The 22,571-nt window shown below is 44.0% G+C and overlaps 1 protein-coding gene across 1 annotated transcript in view; it reads right to left on the bottom strand.

The window, feature by feature from the left end:
* LOC135541975 (dual serine/threonine and tyrosine protein kinase-like) overlaps positions 1 to 21,613 on the bottom strand; it is a 35,913-nt gene extending 14,300 nt beyond the window's left edge. Inside the window, 4 exon segments of the mRNA XM_064968512.1 lie at positions 940 to 1,135; positions 1,335 to 1,829; positions 12,185 to 12,594; positions 20,345 to 21,613. Coding sequence (XP_064824584.1) covers positions 940 to 1,135; positions 1,335 to 1,829; positions 12,185 to 12,594; positions 20,345 to 20,702 — 1,459 coding nt within the window. The 5' untranslated portion in view covers positions 20,703 to 21,613.
* Between the last annotated feature and the right edge of the window lie 958 nt (positions 21,614 to 22,571).

Genomic DNA, 22,571 nt, shown 5'->3' with positions numbered 1-22,571 from the left:
AACAGTACAAACTCTGAAGATGGATGGGGGGCAATCAATTCACATATGGTGTCCAGGGCACAGCTGGGGCTGAGGGTGGTCTATAACAAGCGGCAACGATGAGAGACTTGTTTCTGGAAAGGTGGATTTTTAAAAGTAGAAGCTCGAACTGTTTGGGCACAGACCTGGATAGTATGACAGAACTCTGCAGGCTAACTCCGCCCCCTTTGGCAGTTCTATTTTGTTGGAAAATGTTGTAGATGGGGATAAACATTTCTGGATTTTTGGTGGTCTTCCTAGGCCAGGATTCAGTGAATAAAACAAACTTAAGGAGGAGGCTTCTAATGTTAACATGCATGAAACCAAGGCTTTTATGGTTACAGCAGTCAACAAATGTCTCTATCTTTCTCTCCCCCCCCGGTCTCTCTCTTTTTTCTCCCCCCCGGTCTCTCTCTTTCTCCCCCCCGGTCTCTCTCTTTTTCTCTCCCCCCGGTCTCTCTTTTTCTCCCCCCCGGTCTCTCTCTTTCTCCCCCCCCCCCGGTCTCTCTCTTCTTCCCCCCGGTCTCTCTCCTCTCCCCCTCCGGTCTCTCTCCTTCTCTCCCCCCCGGTCTCTCTCCTTCTCTCCCCCCCGGTCTCTCTCCTTCTCTCCCCCCGGTCTCTCTCTTTCTCTCCCCCCTGGTCTCTCTCTTTCTCCCCCCCGGTCTCTCTCCCCCCAGTCTCTCTTTCTCTCCCCCCTGGTCTCTCTCCACTTATTGTGTCTTTGGCTGTATCCCACCATGAACTATTAAGGTCTTTTTACTATAGTATGCCATGATCTCCCCCGGACATTTTCTCTCCCGGTATCTCTTTCCCCGGTCCTGTTTCTCTCCCGGTCTCTCTTTAAAAGTCTCCCCGGTCTCTCTTCCTCAGACCTGAATAGTATGACAGAACTCTGCAGGCTAACTCTCTCTCGCAGTGTACCTCTGAACTCCAGGTTGGCAGCATCCTCCAGCAGCTGCTCCTTCATGCTGCTCAGCGTCTCCACGATCATCTCTTTCATCTCCTCCTGCTTGCGGTTGGCGATGGCCATCAGGGAGATGAACAGCTCGCCCTCCTTCTCCCGTGTGTACTCCAGCCGCCGCGGCGTGATCTGCAAGTCCCTCTGCATGTCAAATGCCTGCAGCCGGGGAGAGGACGAAAAGTATGTATTTGCCACCACTACCACTACATAGTCAGAGTAATTTCTCCCTACTGTAATTATGCCTTCAAATTAAACAAGTTTCAGTTATACATTTTGTGACGCTATACAGATTTTATTTGATTAGCTAATTGATTGGCTGATTATTTCCCCCAGACACAGCTGTCCTCCTACTGACCTGGTTGATGAAGAGGTCAAGGCAACGGCAGTGCACCCCATTGAGCAAGTTCGCAACCTCCACCTGCTGGTTGTGGAGCACCTGGCGGGCAAAGGTCACCAGGAGGCGGTGCAGCCTCTCAAAGGTCTCCCCCAGGACACTCTGGGGCTTGACGGCCGGGCTAGGCGTCTGAGAGGGGGCTCCGCAGGAACAGTTCCCCACCGGAGTGCTGAGGAAGCCCAGGGACAGCAGCTGCTTGTAGAGGGGGCTCCTCTCCCTCTCTAGGCGCCGGCTGGGCTCGGGGGAGGCCTCGGGCGGAGTCGCAGGGATACGGACGAAGCAGATGGGGAAGAGGAGTGTCTCTTTGACTTTCCTTAGCTCGGCCACCTGTTCGGCAGTGAGGGTGTCCTGGTTGAGGGCGTAGAGCATGATGGGAACCGCGTTACGCGTACAGTCCTCTAGGGCCTCCTCAATGGGCTGGACACTGGGGCATGGCACCACCATGATTTTCGCCTCCTGACAAAGCAGGGAATATACTTTAATCATTGAAATGGTCATAGCAGCACTCATCAACACTTATATAAATGTTGTGGAAACATAAAACACCTACAGGTAACTGCCAAAATAAAGGAAACACTAAACTGGGTGTTTCATATCGTCTGGAAAAGGGATCTCCTCACTGAACTCACTGCCGACAGAGATGGCCGCCTCGCTTCACGTTCCTAGGAAACTATGCAGTATTTTGTTTTTCTGTGTGTTATTTCTTACATTGTTACCCCAGGTAATCTTGGGTTTTATTACATACAGTCGGGAGGAACTATTGCATATAAGAGCAACGTCAACTCACCAACATTACGATCAGGAATACGACTTTCCCCGAAGCGGATCCTCCGTTTGGCCTAAGAACAATGGATCGGATCCCACCCGGCGACCCAAAAAAACGACGCCGTAGAAGGGGCAGATGGAGCGGTCTTCTGGTCAGGCTCCGTAGACGGGCAAGTCGCGCACCGCTCCCGAGCATACTACTCGCCAATGTCCAGTCTTTTGACAATAAGGTAGACGGAATCCGAGCAACGGTAGCATTCCAGAGAGACATCCGAGACTGTAACGTTCTTTGTTTCACTGAAACATGGCTCAATCGAGACACGCTGAGTCAGTACAGCCACCTGGTTTCTTCACACATCACGCCGACAGAAACAAGCATCTCTCAGGTAAGAAGAAGGGTGGGGGTGTATGCCTTATGATTAATGAGATGTGGTGTGATCATAACAACATAAAGGAACTCAAGTCCTTCTGTTTTTCCTGACTTAGAACTCCTCACAATCAAATGCCGACCGCATTATCTACCAAGAGAATTCTCTTCCATCATAATCACAGTTGGGTATATTACACCCCAAGCAGACACATCGACGGCCCTGAAAAAAAATTATTGGACTCTATGTAAACTGGAAACCACATATCCTGAGGCTACATTTATTGTAGCTGGGGATTTTAACAAGGCTAATCTGAAAACAAGGCTCCCCAAATTCTATCAGCATATCGATTGTGCTACCAGGGCTGGAAAAGTCCTAGACCACTGTTATTCTAACTTCCAAGATGCATATAAGGCCCTCCCCCGTCCTCCTTTCGGAAAAGCTGACCACGACTCCATTTTGTTGCTACCAGCCTATAGACAGACACTAAAACAGGAAGCACCCGCGCCCAGGTCTGTTCAACGCTGGTCGAACCAATCGGATTCCACGCTTCAAGATTGCTTCGATCACGTGGACTGGGATATGTTCCACATTGCGGCGAACAACATTGACAAATATGCTGATTCGGTGTGTGAGTTTATTAACAAGTGCATCGGTGATGTTGTACCCACAGCGTCTATTAAAACATTCCCCAACCAGAAACTGTGGATTGATGGCAGTATTCGTGCAAAACAACTTTTTTGCTCGCTTTGAGGACAATACAGTGCCACTGACACGGCCCGCTACCAAAACCTGTGGGCTCTCCTTCACTGTAGCCAACATGAGTAAAACATTTAAAACGGGTTAACCCTCGCAAGGCTGCAGGCCCAGACGGCATCCCCGGCTGCGTCCTCAGAGCATACGCAGACCAGCTGTCTGGTGTGTTTACAGTCATATTCAATCAATCCTTATCCCAGTCTGCTGTCCCCACATGCTTCAAGAGGGCCACCATTGTTCCTGTTCCCAAGAAAGCTAAGGTAACTGAGCTAAATGACTACTGCCCTGTAGCACTCACTTCCGTCATCATGAAGTACTTTGAGAGACTAGTCAAGGATCATATCACCTCCACCCTACCCGACACCCTAGACCTACTCCAATTTGCTTACCGCCCCAATAGGTCCACAGACAACGCAACCGCCATCACACGGCACACTAACCCGTCCGGACATGAGGAATATGAGGAATGAGGAATGTAAGAATGCTGTTCATCAACTACAGCTCAGCATTTAACACCATAGTACCCTCCAAACTCGACATTAAGCTCGAGACCCTGGGTCTCGACCCTGCCCTGTGCAACTGGGTCCTGGACTTCCTAACGGGCCGCCCCCAGGTGGTGAGGATAGGTAACATCTCCACCCCGCTGATCCTCAACACTGGGTCCCCACAAGGGTGCATTCTCAGCCCTCTCCTGTACTCCCTGTTCACCCACGACTGCGTGGCCATGCACGCCTCCAACTCAATCATCAAGTTTGCAGACGACACTACAGTGGTAGGCCTGATTACCAACAACAACGAGACGACCTACAGGGAGGAGGTGAGGGCCCTCGGAGTGTGGTGTCAGAAAAATAACCTCACACTCAACGTCAACAAAACTAAGGAGATGATTGTGGACTTCAGGAAACAGCAGAGGAAGCAGCCCCCTATCTACATTGACGGGACAGTAGTGGAGAGGGTGGAGAGTTCCTTGGCGTATACATCACAGACAAACTGAAATGGTCCACCCACACAAACAGTGTGGTGAAGAAGGCGCAGCAGAGCCTCTTCAATCTCAGGAAGCTGAAGAAATTTGGCTTGTCACTCACAAATTTTTACAGATGCACAACCGAGAGCATCCTGTCGGGCTGTATGGTACGGCAGCTGCTCCGACCATAACCGTAAGGCTCTCCGGAGGGTAGTGAGGTCTGCACAATGCATCACCGGGTGCAAACTACCTGCCCTCCGGGACACCTACACCACCCGATGTCACAGGAAGGCCAAAAAGATCCTCAAGGACACAACCACCCGAGTCACTGCCTGTTCACCCCGCTATCTTCCAGAAGGCGAGGTCAGTACAGGTGCATCAAAGCGGGGACTGAGAAACTGAAAAACAGCTTCTATCTCAAGGCCATCGGACTGTTAAACAGCCACCACTAACACAGAGAGACTGCTGCCTACATACAGATTCAAATCATTGGCCACTTTAATAATGGAAAAATGTATGTAATCAATGTATCACTAGCCACTTTATATTATAGAATGTTTACTTACCCTACATTAATCATCTCATATGTATATACTGTACGCTATACCATCTACTTCATCTTGCCATCTTGATGTAATGTATCACTAGCCACTTTAAACAATGCCACTTTATATGTTTTCACACCCTACATTACTCATCTCATATGTATACACTGTACACTATACCATCTACTGCATCTTGCCTATACCGTTCGGCCAACACTCATTTATATATTTTTATGTATTAATTCCTTTACACTTGTGTGTATAAGGTATTTGTGAAATTGTTACTTGTTAGATATTACTGCATGATCGGAACTAGAAGCACAAGCATTTCGCTACACTTGCATTAACACCTGCTAACCATGTGTGTGTGACAAATACATTTGCTTTTGCATCTTTTGAACAGTTAGTACAAAAGTTCAATATTCTTAGATCCCCTTTCTTTAGATACCTGCAATTGCATAGTTTTGTATCTTCATACACTAATCACTTCCCATCACACCCACCTAGATGATATATTTTTAAAGTGAACCCTTATATCAAAAGGGGGCATAAACTTGATCTATATATTAAACTAGCACAATCTGGATTCCCTGAGCTCTCTTAAGAACCAATGGGAAGAGTATTTAAGTGAACAACCTTCAGATGAAATTTGGCAGAATATGCTTGCGAGAATACATTTTTCATCTATATGTCTAAGACATGCTGTAATTCAATTTAAAATAGTTAAATCGGCTGCATTGTTCAAAAGGCTAAATACTCCAAGATCAGAGCAGAAATAGATCTCACTCGTGACTGATAGAAGCAAACTCCTGATCCTTTATTACACATGTTTTGGACATGTCCGAAATCGACAGATTTATGGATATCAATTTTTGCGAGACCTGTGAAACCTTCTGCCTTTATTGCATTTTGGGAGTAGCACCACTGGAGGCCCCTCTAAACAGTTATATGGCAACATGCTGGCATGTACTACTCTTCTAGCTAGACGTCTTCTATTATTTAAGTGGAAAGATCGGTTCCCTCTTACTTTTAACCATTGCATAACTTCCTTTATCCAACATCTCAAGCTAGAGAAAATATGCTACTCCATTAGGGGATCTGCAATTACATTTTATAATCTGACAACCTTTCCCATCTTTTGTAGAAGACTTGGACCCAGCTAATTTCACAAGTCCATAAACCAACCCAAATTAGAATTTGTATCACTATTTTTACTCTTTGTTTTATAATATCTTTGTTATTTTTTTAACTATTTGATTATATTACTCACTGTATATCATGCCTGCTTTAAGTCTGGTTTTGGAGTTGGGCTCTGTTAAAGCATGGGAGGAGGGGGGGGGGGTTGGATTTGATAGGGGATCCGTGTGTGTTTTGCCCTCTACCTGTTCTGTCTGTTATCTGTATAATCATGAAAAATGCCTAAATAATAATAATAATAATAATAATAATAAAACATGTGTTAATAGGGCGTTGGGCCACCACAAGCCGCCAGAACAGATTCAATGCACCTTGACATACATTCTACAAGTGTCTGGACCTCTATTGTAGGGATGTGACACCATTCTTCCATGAGAAATTCCATAATTTGGTGTTTTGTTGATGGTGGTGAAAAACTGTCTCAGGAGCCATTCCAGAATTCTTATAGGTGTTCAATGTGGTTGAGATCTGGTGACTGAGACGGCCATGGCATATGGTTTACATCATTTTCATGCTCATCTAACCATTCAGTGACCACTCGTGCCCTGTGGATGGGGGCATTGTCATCCTGGAAGAGACCACTCCCATCAGGATAGAAATGATTCACCATAGGTTGAAAGTGACCACTGAATGGCTGTGTATTTATTGGTGTTTACCTTACCCTCTAAGGGTAAGGTTGAATGGACCTAAACCATGGTAGGAAAATGAATCCCACACCATACAAGAGCAACCAGAACCCTCATTTACTCAAATGTTTCCTTTATTTTGGCAGTTACCTGTATCAACAAAAGTATAATTCTCTTGCATGAGAAATGTCCTTACACTTGTTTTTGTACTGTTTTTTTTAAGTAAAAAGATTCCTAGGTTGAGTAAACATGCAGGGTAGTACACAATATTTATCCAATCCTCATTGGCCCCCACATACACTACTACCAGTCACATTATTGTTTTTCTAACTGGGACAAAACTCAGACGCAGTACGTGCTGCCAGTGCCATCCCCCATAAACGCAAACACAGACCTGTCTGGTCATGGGAAAGGGTATGGGAGGGCAACAGAAAACCAAGCAAGAAAACATTCTCACTCTACATTTGATGAATTACACAGTAACAGCCACAGAAATAGAACGAGAGGGCGTGCGAGGGAAAGAGGAAGAGAAATGGAGGGTGGGGGGCAGACTGTAAAAGAGCGAGAGAGAGAGAGAAATGACTAACACAGCCACACAAAAGAGACAGTCAGTCCCGTCTCCAAGAAACAACAGCGTTGGCCAACTGAGCAGTCTCTTCAGAACAAAGATAGCCTGCAAACATTTCTTCACAACCAATCAAAATAAATAGAATGTTTCAATTGCCATAATGCAGTCAATTTCCAAATGTAGTCCAACTGCTGAATATCTAGGGGATATTTTGAAGACTGTTTTATCACCATTATGGGTAAATCCATTTGAATTCAATCACTTTTTGACAGCACCCCTTTTGATTTCCACTTCCCCAGTGTAGAAGTGGTCAGAAAGTGACTTTTTGGACCGGAATGCCAAAACATTAAAGAGATAAAGGTGCAAAAAGTTGACCTATTTTGCATACGAGACTTCCGTATCGTCAACACTGGAAAAGGTAAACAGTTAAGATGGAGATCATTTAAAAGCTTACAAACAGCCCTGTCAAACTATTTTATAATTACTTGAAAAATGTGTTAATAAAACATAACATTTTCTAACATTTAACGTCAACCATCTACAAACACGTGAACTCAGATGTTTCTATATTCTCATACCCATATTTTCCGTCATCGGAGGTTGTGTTGTGCTCGTCATCAGTTCAGACGCAAAATGCTCTGGAATACAGGGTGGATGTCATGTTTTGGCTGATAAACGTATTCAAATGAAAATAACATTGAAATTTCAACTTTTGTATCACAAAACTTTTGTATCACACTGCCCTACCCTGTGCTCTGACCTCTTTCTCCCCTCTCTCTCCAGATGAAATCTCGCTTCTTGTGACGGCCGGCCGCCCAACAACCTGCCCGCTTGACCCTATCCCCTCCTCTCTTCTCCAGACCATTTCCGGAGACCTTCTCCCTTACCTCACCTCGCTCATCAACTCATCCCTGACCGCTGGCTACGTCCCTTCCGTCTTCAAGAGAGCGAGAGTTGCACCCCTTCTGAAAAAACCTACACTCGATCCCTCCGATGTCAACAACTACAGACCAGTATCCCTTCTTTCTTTTCTCTCCAAAACTCTTGAACGTGCCGTCCTTGGCCAGCTCTCCCGCTATCTCTCTCAGAATGACCTTCTTGATCCAAATCAGTCAGGTTTCAAGACTAGTCATTCAACTGAGACTGCTCTTCTCTGTATCACGGAGGCGCTCCGCACTGCTAAAGCTAACTCTCTCTCCTCTGCTCTCATCCTTCTAGACCTATCGGCTGCCTTCGATACTGTGAACCATCAGATCCTCCTCTCCACCCTCTCCGAGTTGGGCATCTCCGGCGCGGCCCACGCTTGGATTGCGTCCTACCTGACAGGTCGCTCCTACCAGGTGGCGTGGCGAGAATCTGTCTCCTCGCCACGCGCTCTCACCACTGGTGTCCCCCAGGGCTCTGTTCTAGGCCCTCTCCTATTCTCGCTATACACCAAGTCACTTGGCTCTGTCATAACCTCACATGGTCTCTCCTATCATTGCTATGCAGACGACACACAATTAATCTTCTCCTTTCCCCCTTCTGATGACCAGGTGGCGAATCGCATCTCTGCATGTCTGGCAGACATATCAGTGTGGATGACGGATCACCACCTCAAGCTGAACCTCGGCAAGACGGAGCTGCTCTTCCTCCCGGGGAAGGACTGCCCGTTCCATGATCTCGCCATCACGGTTGACAACTCCATTGTGTCCTCCTCCCAGAGCGCTAAGAACCTTGGCGTGATCCTGGACAACACCCTGTCGTTCTCAACCAACATCATGGCGGTGGCCCGTTCCTGTAGGTTCATGCTCTACAACATCCGCAGAGTACGACCCTGCCTCACACAGGAAGCGGCGCAGGTCCTAATCCAGGCACTTGTCATCTCCCGTCTGGATTACTGCAACTCGCTGTTGGCTGGGCTCCCTGCCTGTGCCATTAAACCCCTACAACTCATCCAGAACGCCGCAGCCCGTCTGGTGTTCAACCTTCCCAAGTTCTCTCACGTCACCCCGCTCCTCCGCTCTCTCCACTGGCTTCCAGTTGAAGCTCGCATCCGCTACAAGACCATGGTGCTTGCCTACGGAGCTGTGAGGGGAACGGCACCGCAGTACCTCCAGGCTCTGATCAGGCCCTACACCCAAGCAAGGGCACTGCGTTCATCCACCTCTGGCCTGCTCGCCTCCCTACCATTGAGGAAGTACAGTTCCCGCTCAGCCCAGTCAAAACTGTTCGCTGCTCTGGCCCCCCAATGGTGGAACAAACTCCCTCACGACGCCAGGACAGCGGAGTCAATCACCACCTTCCGGAGACACCTGAAACCCCACCTCTTCAAGGAATACCTAGGATAGGATAAGTAATCCTTCTCACCACCCCCCCCTTAATGATTTAGATGCACTATTGTAAAGTGGCTGTTCCACTGGATGTCAGAAGGTGAATTCACCAATTTGTAAGTCGCTCTGGATAAGAGCGTCTGCTAAATGACTTAAATGTAAAATGTAAATGTAACAAAGATGTTTGGAGGTCCACACATCAGAGAATGTTGACTTGAATGGGAATATCTGTTGTTTTAAATTATACTGTCAAATCTCCATAAGAAACCTATTGAAATCATAGAAAATATAGATCATAGAATAGACATGACCATTTAAGTTGACATTTGACGTGGGTGGACTGGCAGCCATGTCAATACAATGTGCATTTCAATAGTGTGCCAGCTAAATTGCAGTGGTCTAATGGGATAGAATTCATAGAATGGTCCTATTTCTATGATTGAAATTACCCCCACCCTGTATTCGAGAGCATGTTGTACCTCAACCAATGGCAGGTACAATAAAAAAACTCATAATGTAAAGTAGCTACAACGTGTAAAACTGGAGTTTACACGTGTTTAGATGACAAAAAAATTATAAAATAGTTTGACAACCCTGTTTGTAAGATTTTAAATGATATCAAACTCAACCGTTTATCTTTTCCAGTGATGGAAGACATGGATGTCTCCTGGTATGGTGGGTATGCAAAATGGGTCAACTTTGAGCACCTTTATCCAAAGTCCAGAAAGTCACTTTCTGACCACTTCTTGCAAACATGTATGGAAAGTTGTGTTTGAATCAAAAAGGTTGCTGGTTCAAATACCGGAACCGACAAGGAGAACAAAAAAATCTGTTGCAGTACCCTTGCGCAAGGCACTTAACCCCAATTGCTCCACAATGGCGACCCTGGCTGTGACCCCACTCCCTGCGGGTGTTTCAGGTGTAGTTGGGATATGCAAAAAAAAAAAAAAACATTCCAGCAACAGGACAAATATAAGCACCCCTCAAAAGTATTATTATTATTATGGGAGGCTGTCAAAAAGTGATTGGATTCAAATGGATTAACCCTTATATCAGACAATGGACGGTTGCAACCCACAATCTACATATGTAAGCAATAATTTTTTATTCTCTGTCGAAAATATTCTTTAGATATAGAAACACATCTAGGCTATATGAACTTGTGGCAGACTTATGTTGGGGAGGTTATCTGAGAAATGCATCCATACATAGGTTAGCACTATCCCAGTCATGTGTGTCACTGTGTGGCTAACCTGGGGAGAGTGGGGTGGGGAGCCCAGAGGAGGGTAATTAACGAGTTAGCCCATTTATCTCCTGGCCTCCCAAAACAGGGCGCTCTGATTCTGCCATGGCTGTGTGAATGTCCCAGTAGGGTGAGAGCTGCTTCCCTGCCTGCCAGCCTCTAGCCCCCCTGAGGAAACAGCAGCAGCTAACTGCAGCTCTTTGAACTACTGCTCTGACTACATTATTAAATACCCCACAGCCTAGCCTACCCAACCTGGCACATGCGTTTGCATTATCATGACAAGATGAATCAGGTTGACAAGCGTCAGAAACATTACATACAAGCCAGAATTGTACAGCTTCTCAGGTAAAGGGTCGTTAATCATTGAGTAAACAATAGCACCATGTTTAGCCTGAAAACAGAACAGGAAAAATAAGATGGGTAAGGGAGCATTCCACTTCATAAGATTGATTTCATGTGTGAGTAATCACATAGGTCATCACATATTGACTTACACTGGCTCCGTCACTACTCCATTTATACTCAGAATCCTGCCTCGCCAATTTAACTCAAAAGAGACAAAACCTAAGAGCAGGGCAACCTGATATTAGCTTTTTGTTCTCCAAATAAGAAGCTTACGATCATAATGAATTTGGCAAAACACAGAAAAAAAAACGGACAGCAAATTATGACATGGGCTAATAAGCAGTGCCCTGCTGGAAGGATCCAGGCGTACCCATGGCAACTTCCTCATCGCAGTGAAGGGTTTAACTTTGGAAGTGTTTTCCTTATGTGCCCCGGTCATGTGAATCGCACCAGACCAGGGCCATTACATAAGGCGAGGGTGGGCGGGGGGCCGAGCGGCCTATAAGGCAGTGCAGGCAGGGCCTTGCTAACGCATACGTCTCAGCGCTGTCTGGAGCCTGGCTTCCATGGCGACCAGCTAAGCGAGGCCTTTGTTTGAAGGATTAAGCACCACTTGTCTCGACCCGCACGTGACAACAAGCAAGCACAGTGCAATCCACACACCAAGGCATGTTAGTCAGCCGAGCAAGATGGGCTGTGTCTGTCCACCTGGTAGAGGAGTCCACTAGTCTTCTGTAAGTAACCTCTGGTATCAGAGGGAAAGCTCAGACTAACATGGGGACTGATCTATTCTGTGCAGTAACCTTTGTGTGCTATTAATGTTACCAGCCTGGAGAGGACGATGAAAAACAAGCCTGCCATTCTAGTTCCCATAAGAGGGGGAACTAACATATCATCAGTGAGATGACAGTATCATCAATCAAAGCCAAAAACCCAAAAGACTCACTCTCATGAGAGCCAACGAATCAGGCATTTATCAAATCAATACTGTAACGTCAATGAGCATATCAATAAGTAAAAAGGACCTTTGACCATTTCTCCTGTAGGCTTAAATTGCAAATACATAAAAAAAGACTCCCACCAGAGGAATCCTCCTCGCATATGCAAATGTAGGTGTACCTGTAGCAGAGGGTGGTGCAGGGTAATCTCCAGCTCAGCCAGCCTGTGGGCGGGGTCTTCACACTCCTCCTGGATCTCCAGGTCCTCCCGGGGAACCGTATCCCAGCGCCCACAGTGGGCCGCCAGCTGGTGCACCAGCTCATACTGGCCGGGCAGCGCCAGGCTGAGTCGCGTCTGGCGCCCGTGGGTGAAGCACAGCTTTCTCCTCTTGCAGGAGGTGCCCTGGACGCCATCGCAGGCCTCACCCGCCTCAGGCCCCAGGGGCAAGAGCCGCTCCCCCAGCAGGCAGTTGAGCAGCTGGTAGCGCGCGGCACAGTCCTGGCCAAGTACCACGATGTAGAGGACGCTGCCCACGTTGCTTTGCAGGAACTCTTCCTCATGCCGGGGGAAGGAGATGCAGCTCAGCTGGCCTAAGAGAAGGGACAGCATATGGGTGTATAGAAGGGAATCAAATTTTATTTGTCACATACACATGGTTAGCAGTTGTTAATGCGAGTGTAGCAAAATGCTTGTGCTTCTAGTTCCGACAATGCAGTTATAACCAACGAGAAATCTAACCTAACAATTCCAGGGAACAGGGAATAGTAATGGTGGGGGGAGGGCTTGAGTTGTTGTCCCTCTCCCTTCTGAGGGGTAAGGAAGAAGCCTATTTCTTCAGGTATTAGGCCTAGTAAAAATCTGCATATGTTGATAATACAACGTAATGCTATATCCCACTTTGAATGTGTGCAAATTCCAACGGATTGGCTTGCAATAGAGAAATAATGGAACCTGTTGTGAACTGGTGTCTTGCATCTCTTTGTCTCTGCACTTCTGGCATAGGAAAGGTCAAAGGGAGAATCTATGGTGTTTATTTCAAAGCCCCTCCTTAACCCCTTGTCTGTTATCTCCTGACCCATCTCTGTGGCAACCCATACATCCTGGTTCATCGTTAGGTGGAAAATACAGTGCGTTCGGAAAGTATTCAGACCCCTTGACTTTTTCCACTTTGTTACGTTACAGCCTTATTCGAAAAATGATTAAATAGTTTTTCCCCTCAATCTACACACAATAGCCCAAAATGACAAAGCAAAAACAGGTTAAGAAATGTTTTAATTTACATAAGTATTCAGACCCTTTACTCAGTACTTTGTTGAAGCACTTTAAGCAGCGATTACAGCCTTGAGTCTTCTTGGGTATGATGCTACAAGTTTGGCACACCTGTATTTGGGGAGTTTCTCCCATTCTTCTCTGCAGATCTTCTCAAGCTCTGTCATGTTGGATGAGGAGCATTCCAGCACAGCTATTTTCAGGTCTCTCCAGAGAGGTTATATTGGATTCAAGTCCAGGCTCTGACTGGGCCACTCAAGGACATTCACAGACTTGTCCTGAAGCCCCTCCTGCGTTGTCTTGGCTGTGAACTTAGGGTCATTGTCCTGTAGGAAGATGATCCCTCACCCCAGTCTGAGGACATGAGTGCTCTGGAGCAGGTTTTTATCAAGGATCTCTCTGTACTTTGCTCTGTTCATCTTTCCCTCGATCCTGACTAGTCTCCCAGTCCCTGCCTCTGAAAAACATCCCCACAGCATGATCCTGCCACCACCACGCTTCACAGTATGGATGGTGCCAGGTTTCCTCCAGACATGATGATTGAACTCTTTGGCCTGAATTGCAAGCTTGGTTTCATCAGACCAGAGAATGTTGTTTCTCATGGTCTGAGAGTATTTAGGTATCCAAGCGGGCTGTCATGTGCTTTTTACTGAAGAGGGGCTTCCGTCTGGCCACTCTACCATAAAGGCCTGATTGGTGGAGTGCTGCAGAGATGGTTGTCCTTCTGTAAGGTTCTCCCATCTCCACAGAGGAACTGTGTCAGAGTTACCATCGGGTTCTTGGTCACCTCCCTGACTTAGGCCCTTCTCCACCGATTGCTCAGTTTGGCCAGTCAGCCAGCTCTAGGAAGAGTATTGGTGGTTCCAACCTTCTTCCATTTAAGAATGATGGAGGCCACTGTTCTTGGGGACCTTCAATGCTGCAGAAATGTTTTGGTACTTTTCCCCAGATCTGTGCCTCGACACAATCCTGTCTTGGAGCTCTACAGACAATTCCTTCGATCACATTGGTAGGCTTTTGCTCTGACATGCGCTGTCAACTGCGGGACCTTATATAGACAGGTGTGTGCCCTTCCAAATCATGTTCAATCAATTTCATTTTACCACAGGTGGACTCCAATCAAGTTGTAGAAACATCTCAAGGATGATCAATGGAAACAGGATTCACCAGAGCTCAATTTCAAGTCTCATAGCAAAGGGTCTGAATTAGAGGTCGACCGATTGTGATTTTTCAACGCCTATACCGATTATTGGAGGACCAAAAAAAAAATAGCTGATACCGATTAATCGGACAATTTTTTATTTGAAATAATGACAATTACAACAATATTGAATGAACAGTTATTTTAACTTAATATAATACATCAATGAAAATCCATTTAGCCTCAAATAAATAATGAAACGTTCATTTTGGTTTAAATAATGCAAAAACAAAGTGTTGGAGAAGTAATAGTGCAATATGTGCCATGTAAAAAAGCTAACGTTTGAGTTCCTTGCGCAGAACATGAGAACATATGAAAGTTGGTGGTTCCTTTTAACATGAGACTTCCATATTCCAAGGTAAGAGGTTTTAGGTTGAAGTTAATATAGTATTTATAGGACTATTTCTCTCTATACCATTTGTATTTCATATACCTTTGTCTATTGGATGTTCTTATAGGCACTTTAGTATTGCCAGTGTAACAGTATAGCTTCCTTCCCTCTCCTTGCCACTACCTGGGCTCAAACCAGGAACACATCGACAACAGCCACACTCGAAGCAGCGTTACCCATAGCTCCACAAAAGCCGTGGCCCTTGCAGAGCAAGAGGAATAACTACTCCAAATCTCAGAGCAAGTGCACCACGCTAACTAGCTAGCCATTTCACATCGGTTACACCAGACATTAGGCTGATAGGCTTGAAGTCATAAATAGCGCTGTGCTTGCGAAGAGCTGCTGGCAAAAACGCACAAAAGTGCTGTTTGAATTCATTCTTACGAGCCTGCTGCTGCCTACCAATGCTCAGTCAGACTGCTCTATCAAATCATAGACTTAATTATAACATGATAACACACAGAAATACGAGCCTTTGGTCATTAATATGGTCGAATCCAGAAACAAAACATTTATTATTTATCTAAAGGGTGGCATCCCTAAGTCTAAATATCCTTGTTACATTGCACAACCTTCAATGTTATGTCATAATTATGTAAAATTCTGGCAAATTTGAACACAATGAGCCAGGCTGCCCAAACTGTTGCATATACCCTGACACTGTGTGCAATGAACGCAAGAGAAGTGACACAATTTCACCTGGTTAATATTGCCTGCTAACCTGGATTTCTTTTAGCTAAATATGCAGGTTTAAAATATATACTTCTGTGTATTGATTTTAAGAAAGGCATTTGTGTTTATGGTTAGGTCCAACAATTGTGCTTTTTTTGCAAATGCGCTTTTGTTAAATCATCCCCCAGCGTTGCATCGATTATATGCCAAGCAGGACACGCTAGATAAACTAGTAATATCATCAACCATGTGTGATAACTAGTGATTATGATTGATTGTTTTTTATAAGTTTAATGCTAGCTAGCAACTTACCTTGGCTTCTACTGCATTTGCGTAACAGGCAGGCTCCTCGTGGAGTGCAATGAGAGGCAGGTGGTTAGAGCGTTGGACTAGTGAACTGTAATGTTGCAGGGATGGGTCTCCCGAGCTGACAAGGTGAAAATCTGTCGTTCTTCCCCTGAACAAGGCAGTTAACCCACCGTTCCTAGGCCGTCATTGAAAATAAGAATGTGTTCTTAGCTGACTTGCCTGGTTAAATAAAAGGTATAAAAATGTTTTTATAAAATCGGCGCCCAAAAATCCCGATTGTTAATTAAATTGGCCATTCCGATTAATCGGTCGACCTCGAGTCTGAATAACTATGTAAATGTGATTTCAGTTTTTAATTTTGTATAAATTGAAAAACATTTCTAAAAACCTGTTTTTGCTTTGTCATTATGTGGTATTGTGTGTAGAATGATGATGGGTGGAAAACAATTTAATACATTTTAGAATAAGGCTGTAACATAAAATGTAGAAAAAGTAAAGGGGTCTGAATACTTTCCAAATGCACATATAGGTTAAGACAACGTAATAAGTCCATGCGGGAGCGTTCAATAAATATATACATTTTTTATAATTAAACCAGCGTCGTTGCTGATTCTACAGGATTAGCATAGAAAACATGACCAGCGGTCGGGATATCCAAGTAATAAAGTGGGTGTAGATCATTTGAAAAATGTTTAAATGATGAGAATGACAATAAAACAGTTATACTATGCATTTGCTGAGTAAGCTGAAATGCACTATAATTGTTTTTATTTTCCACTTTGATGGCTTACTTTCTGTACTGCTAACATTCCCTTCTGTAATTTTCACTCGAATTGCTAGTCCCATTGTTTAGAATTCTTCCCCATTGTTGCAAAGAGTTATGGGATATTAGAATCCCGTTGTTTTAACCTTTGTCATCTTCAACCTAAATGAATCACAGGAAATGGTCATAATCCTCCATGATGCGGAGTCACGTTCTAAAGCAGCTACAACAGACAAAGACAATGCCAGCAATGGATTGCTATACTCTGTTTCTCTCTTTCCCTCCCACCCCTTATATTCATTCCCTCTTTCTCCAACCCGCCACTGTTTCCTCTGCAGCTGTTTATCTGGTATTACTCTGCATGGTGTTTGGCCTAAAACATTTTGCACACAGTAGGCCTTATAATCCAATGGATGATTGAACCACAGTAGAAAATATATATATATTTAAATACCTACTGTGCTGTTTTCTACATCTAATTGGGAATTTTATTCAAGTTCACTTAAGACGCCTTGCTTAAGGAGGTGGCAGCTCATTTCATCACAACTATGGCATTCATAAGGTTTTTAGTTGAGGCCAGAAAGACCAGCCGTGTGTGTGTGTGTGTGTGTGTGTGTGTCTGATTCTAAAGGCGGTGACTGAGTTCATAAGGTTTTGTATAAAAACAGGCCTATAGGCTTAATAAAAACATCCACTTGGAATTAGGTTAAACAGCTGCACTTTCCATTCAGTGATGACTGGTCACATTTTGTAGCATGTTACTAGAGCTTGAAACATGTCATCTGGGATGGCAACCTCTCTGTGGTTTATTGTTGGACTGAAAGAGATATCTATAGCCCTACTTGATGGAAAGGATAGATTTGCTTTTCACATTAAATTTGACATTCTAGATGCACTAGAATGAGGATGTTGAAACATTCTTGGTAAATGTGTGTGTAAATGTAAATGGGTTTAGTGGCGACACTAAACTCACAAACATACCTTAGTGGACAGGTACAGTGCCTTGCGAAAGTATTTGGCCCCCTTGAACTTTGCGACCTTTTGCCACATTTCAGGCTTCAAACATAAAGATATAAAACTGTATTTTTTTGTGAAGAATCAACAACAAGTGGGACACAATCATGAAGTGGAACGACATTTATTGGATATTTCAAACTTTTTTAACAAATCAAAAACTGAAAAATTGGGCGTGCAAAATTATTCAGCCCCTTTACTTTCAGTGCAGCAAACTCTCTCCAGAAGTTCAGTGAGGATCTCTGAATGAGCCAATGTTGACCTAAATGACTAATGATGATAAATACAATCCACCTGTGTGTAATCAAGTCTCCGTATAAATGCACCTGCACTGTGATAGTCTCAGAGGTCCGTTAAAAGCGCAGAGAGCATCATGAAAAACAAGGAACACACCAGGCAGGTCCGAGATACTGTTGTGAAGAAGTTTAAAGCCGGATTTGGATACAAAAATATTTCCCAAGCTTTAAACATCCCAAGGAGCACTGTGCAAGCGATAATATTGAAATGGAAAGAGTATCAGACCACTGCAAATCTACCAAGACCTGGCCGTCCCTCTAAACTTTCAGCTCAAACAAGAAGAAGACTGATCAGAGATGCAGCCAAGAGGCCCATGATCACTCTGGATGAACTGCAGAGATCTACAGCTGAGGTGGGAGACTCTGTCCATAGGACAACAATCAGTCGTATATTGCACAAATCTGGCCTTTATGGAAGAGTGGCAAGAAAAAAGCCATTCCTTAAAGATATCCATAAAAAGTGTTGTTTAAAGTTTGCCACAAGCCACCTGGGAGACACACCAAACATGTGGAAGAAGGTGCTCTGGTCAGATGAAACCAAAATTGAACTTTTTGGAAACAATGCAAAACGTTATGTTTGTCGTAAAAGCAACACAGCTCATCACCCTGAACACAACATCCCCACTGTCAAACATGGTGGTGGCAGCATCATGGTGTGGGCCTGCTTTTCTTCAGCAGGGACAGGGAAGATGGTTAAAATTGATGGGAAGATGGATGGAGCCAAATACAGGACCATTCTGGAAGAAAATCTGATGGAGTCTGCAAAAGACCTGAGACTGGGACGGACATTTGTCTTCCAACAAGACAATGATCCAAAACATAAAGCAAAATCTACAATGGAATGGTTCAAAAATAAACATATCCAGGTGTTAGAATGGCCAAGTCAAAGTCCAGACCTGAATCCAATCGAGAATCTGTGGAAAGAACTGAAAATTGCTGTTCACAAATGCTCTCCATCCAACCTCACTGAGCTCGAGCTGTTTTGCAAGGAGGAATGGGAAAAAATTTCAGTCTCTCGATGTGCAAAACTGACAGACATATCCCAAGCGACATACAGCTGTAATCGCAGCAAAAGTTGGCGCTACAAAGTATTAACTTAAGGCAGCTGAATAATTTTGCACGCCCAATTTTTCAGTTTTTGATTTGTTAAAAAAGTTTGAAATATCCAATAAATGTCATTCCACTTCATGATTGTGTCCCACTTGTTGTTGATTCTTCACAAAAAAAATACAGTTTTATATCTTTATGTTTGAAGCCTGAAATGTGGCAAAAGGTCGCAAAGTTCAAGGGGGCCGAATACTTTCGCAAGGCACTGTAGGTGGGCTTGAATGACAGCCCTATTAGACAGAGGCTCAAAAGAACTCACATCTCCAAGACAGGAACGTGAGAATCACACTCACACCCTGCTCATCAGCCTGCACACATTTCAAGGTCAGGCTATCCCCAAATTAACTAGTGCAGTGACTAGTGCAGAGTTTAAAATGATGAAATTAGGATGGCTTACAGCAAATGGATATGTAGCCTACTATGTTATTTATTATCAGTACATGTTTCCTTTTGCCTCAGTTATTTCTTAAGTGGGAATCTCAACATACTGGGTGCCCTTTGTCAGGTCATACTGTTGAAATAGATTTTAGCTGGCCCTAATCTGTTAATTTTCCCTCTAAATCCTATTTAACACATTTTCTACAGTCGACGTGTTGCCAAAGAAATCTCTGTCCGGCCAACAGTTGTTTTTTCCAGTGGGGGAAAAGGCAGACCCTAGGCCATTTACCCTACCTCATTAATTCCATTCAGATGACAGTTAAACTTTTAACAATATCCACCTGTATATGGCATCCCACCACCGTATATGAATTGGGTACAGGTCAGAAACCTGTGGGCCCTTTAGGAATTGCCTGACGTCAGCAGCACTTGTGCACATTCCTAATTGGAAAATTATGGGATGTGCAGAGTCTGCTGTACCTAATTCAGTCCACCTTGAATGACCACAATCGGAAGAGTTCCCACTCAAACTCATTCTAGAATGACTGACATTCTTCTGCTTGTTGTCTATGTTTATGGGGCTTGTCCAAAGTTAATAGGGTTTCACACTGGAACCAATAAGCACATTACAAAACTTGTGAGTGGTGGCTCTCAATGAAGGCCAAGTCTGTAGAATGTAAAAGAATCAGACAGGGTCCTTCAGTAACAGGCATATTATAATATAAGTACTGTAGCTACTTGGATAAAAGTAACCTCAAGTACTAAAGTGTGTGTGACATGTGATAACCTAATCACTTAATATGGTCTAGTTATATATGCATGTTTGGATAAGCATGCCGTTTTCTGAGGAATGTGGAAGTTTTACTTAACATTCTGTTGTGATGATGCCGAGAAAAGCGGTAATTATTGGTAACAAATGTGAACAGGTTTACATTCTTACCTGCCTCCAGAGCAGCTGCCTCCGAGCTGGCGGCCGATGCGCAGGCGTTACTGTAGTTGCGTTTTATTTCCCGGAAAAATGCGTTGGTCTCCTTCAGATTCTTTTTCAGTTGTATGGAGTGTTTATTGTAGGTGTTGAAGAGTCGGGATAATTCTCTAGCTAAAGGAGTGACTTTCTGCACATTTCCCCCACCTACCACCTCCATTGCAGTAGGTATTTGAGTCAGAAATGAGGCAATGGGGAGAGCGCTCTTCTCTTTACTGCTACCACCTTTTGAACTTCCAACCGAATATGGTATGCAAATGGTCCCAGTCTTCAAATTGTAATTGCCATTGCAAGTTATTGGACAAGGGCGCATCAGTGAGCGTCAATGTGATTTGCTGCTCCTTTTCAGTGAATTCTCTTATGGTCTCACTTATTCAGATTTCCACTGTTCAATTATTTGCATCAGTATCACTAATGTTTGTTTACTTGACGTATAGGTTGTGCCCTGGGTCATGGATTTCAGACACCAACAGTCCAAAAAGTCCACTGTTAATTTAAAGGGCCGATTGTGCAAGCGATATCGCAGTGCTAGCGGGCAACGTTACTGCCGTGGGGAATTCCGTAGCAAAATCACTGCATCACATTGTCGCTGTCCACACAACAAAATATGGCATGACAAACTTTGAACGGCAAATAGCTAGTTTGATAACCAGTGTCCTCTAGCTAACGTTAGCTATCGAACTTGCCAACTTCTTTCCAGCCCTAGCTAGCAGTGTATCGGTGATGTGAGATAGTTAACGTTAGCTAGCTCCCGTACTAGTAGCCTTACTTACCTTCCTATCCAGTTCCTATCCTACTAGCCAGCAAGCCAGGCATGTTATTCCAAGTTAATGTTTCAAGACAGCAGACCCATTACCCCAGCCGATGTTGTCATTAGCTCCCTCGAGTAACCTGTTCCACATGTGCTACATAAACTAGCGAGTTTCTGCTAATTTGCTGGTTTATCCGAGATTCCACGGAAGAGATGGCTAGTTAGCTAGCAAAACAAATTCGTTCGCTGTCAATCACAGTTGTGATACATAATAAAGATGTCTGTCGCTACGCTCCTCAGTCTTCAATGAATGCTAGAAAAAAAAGCTATTACATCACTCGAGGGGATCAACATTTGGAATGTTACAGTTTAGCAGCACTCTCTTCAAACTAACACAGACAGTTCGAGAGTACCTAGCTAGCTACAGTAGTTACTTGGAGAAGGACAATGTTTCTTTATTGCCTTCTGGGATATGTAGTTCTTCTGCCCAACTGCCCAGAGAACATGGATTCATTTGCTACTGTTAGGACGTAATCTCGTTTAACCCAGACTAAAATTTGCTCGATTAAATGTATGTTTTATTTACATTTACGCAATCTGTCCACGATATATTATTTAGGGACAAATAGGCTCAGGTTCTCCATACTCTTTCTCTGACATGGCAACGTGTGAAAAACAGTATTATCTGGGAGTCTGATTTTAGAGGTTTGGTGTTGCAGTGAATTGGAATTTGGGTCCATGCGACTGTCAATCGAACACTTAAACTACTAACTTCCCAGGGATGGACAAAAATGACAAAATATAATTATAAAATACAATAAAGATCAATGTATTAAAATTAACTACAAAATATTTGTATTTAATTAAAATACATGTATTTTAAGATATAGACATAACCTACATTTTTAATAACTAGCTGGCCCGAAGAGCAACAACATTCTCAGTAATGGTTACAGAAACGTTTTACTTGCTATAACTGTTATATGTTGACGTTTATCTACCTTAGTTGAATTCACTGACTGTAAATAACTCCGGATAAGAGTGTGTGCTAAATGACCAAAATGTAAGTGTATACAGTGCCTTGCGAAAGTATTCGGCCCCCTTGAACTTTGCGACCTTTTGCCACATTTCAGGCTTCAAACATAAAGATATAAAACTGTATTTTTTTGTGAAGAATCAACAACAAGTGGGACACAATCATGAAGTGGAACGACATTTATTGGATATTTCAAACTTTTTTAACAAATCAGAAACTGAAAAATTGGGCGTGCAAAATTATTCAGTCCCTTTACTTTCAGTGCAGCAAACTCTCTCCAGAAGTTCAGTGAGGATCTCTGAATGATCCAATGTTGACCTAAATGACTAATGATGATAAATACAATCCACCTGTGTGTAATCAAGTCTCCGTATAAATGCAACTGCACTGTGATA

Source organism: Oncorhynchus masou, chromosome 6 (assembly GCF_036934945.1).
Source record: "Oncorhynchus masou masou isolate Uvic2021 chromosome 6, UVic_Omas_1.1, whole genome shotgun sequence".
Taxonomy (NCBI): domain Eukaryota; kingdom Metazoa; phylum Chordata; class Actinopteri; order Salmoniformes; family Salmonidae; genus Oncorhynchus; species Oncorhynchus masou.
Note: the sequence above shows the minus strand (reverse complement) of the source record. Positions and strands in the feature narration are given on the sequence as shown.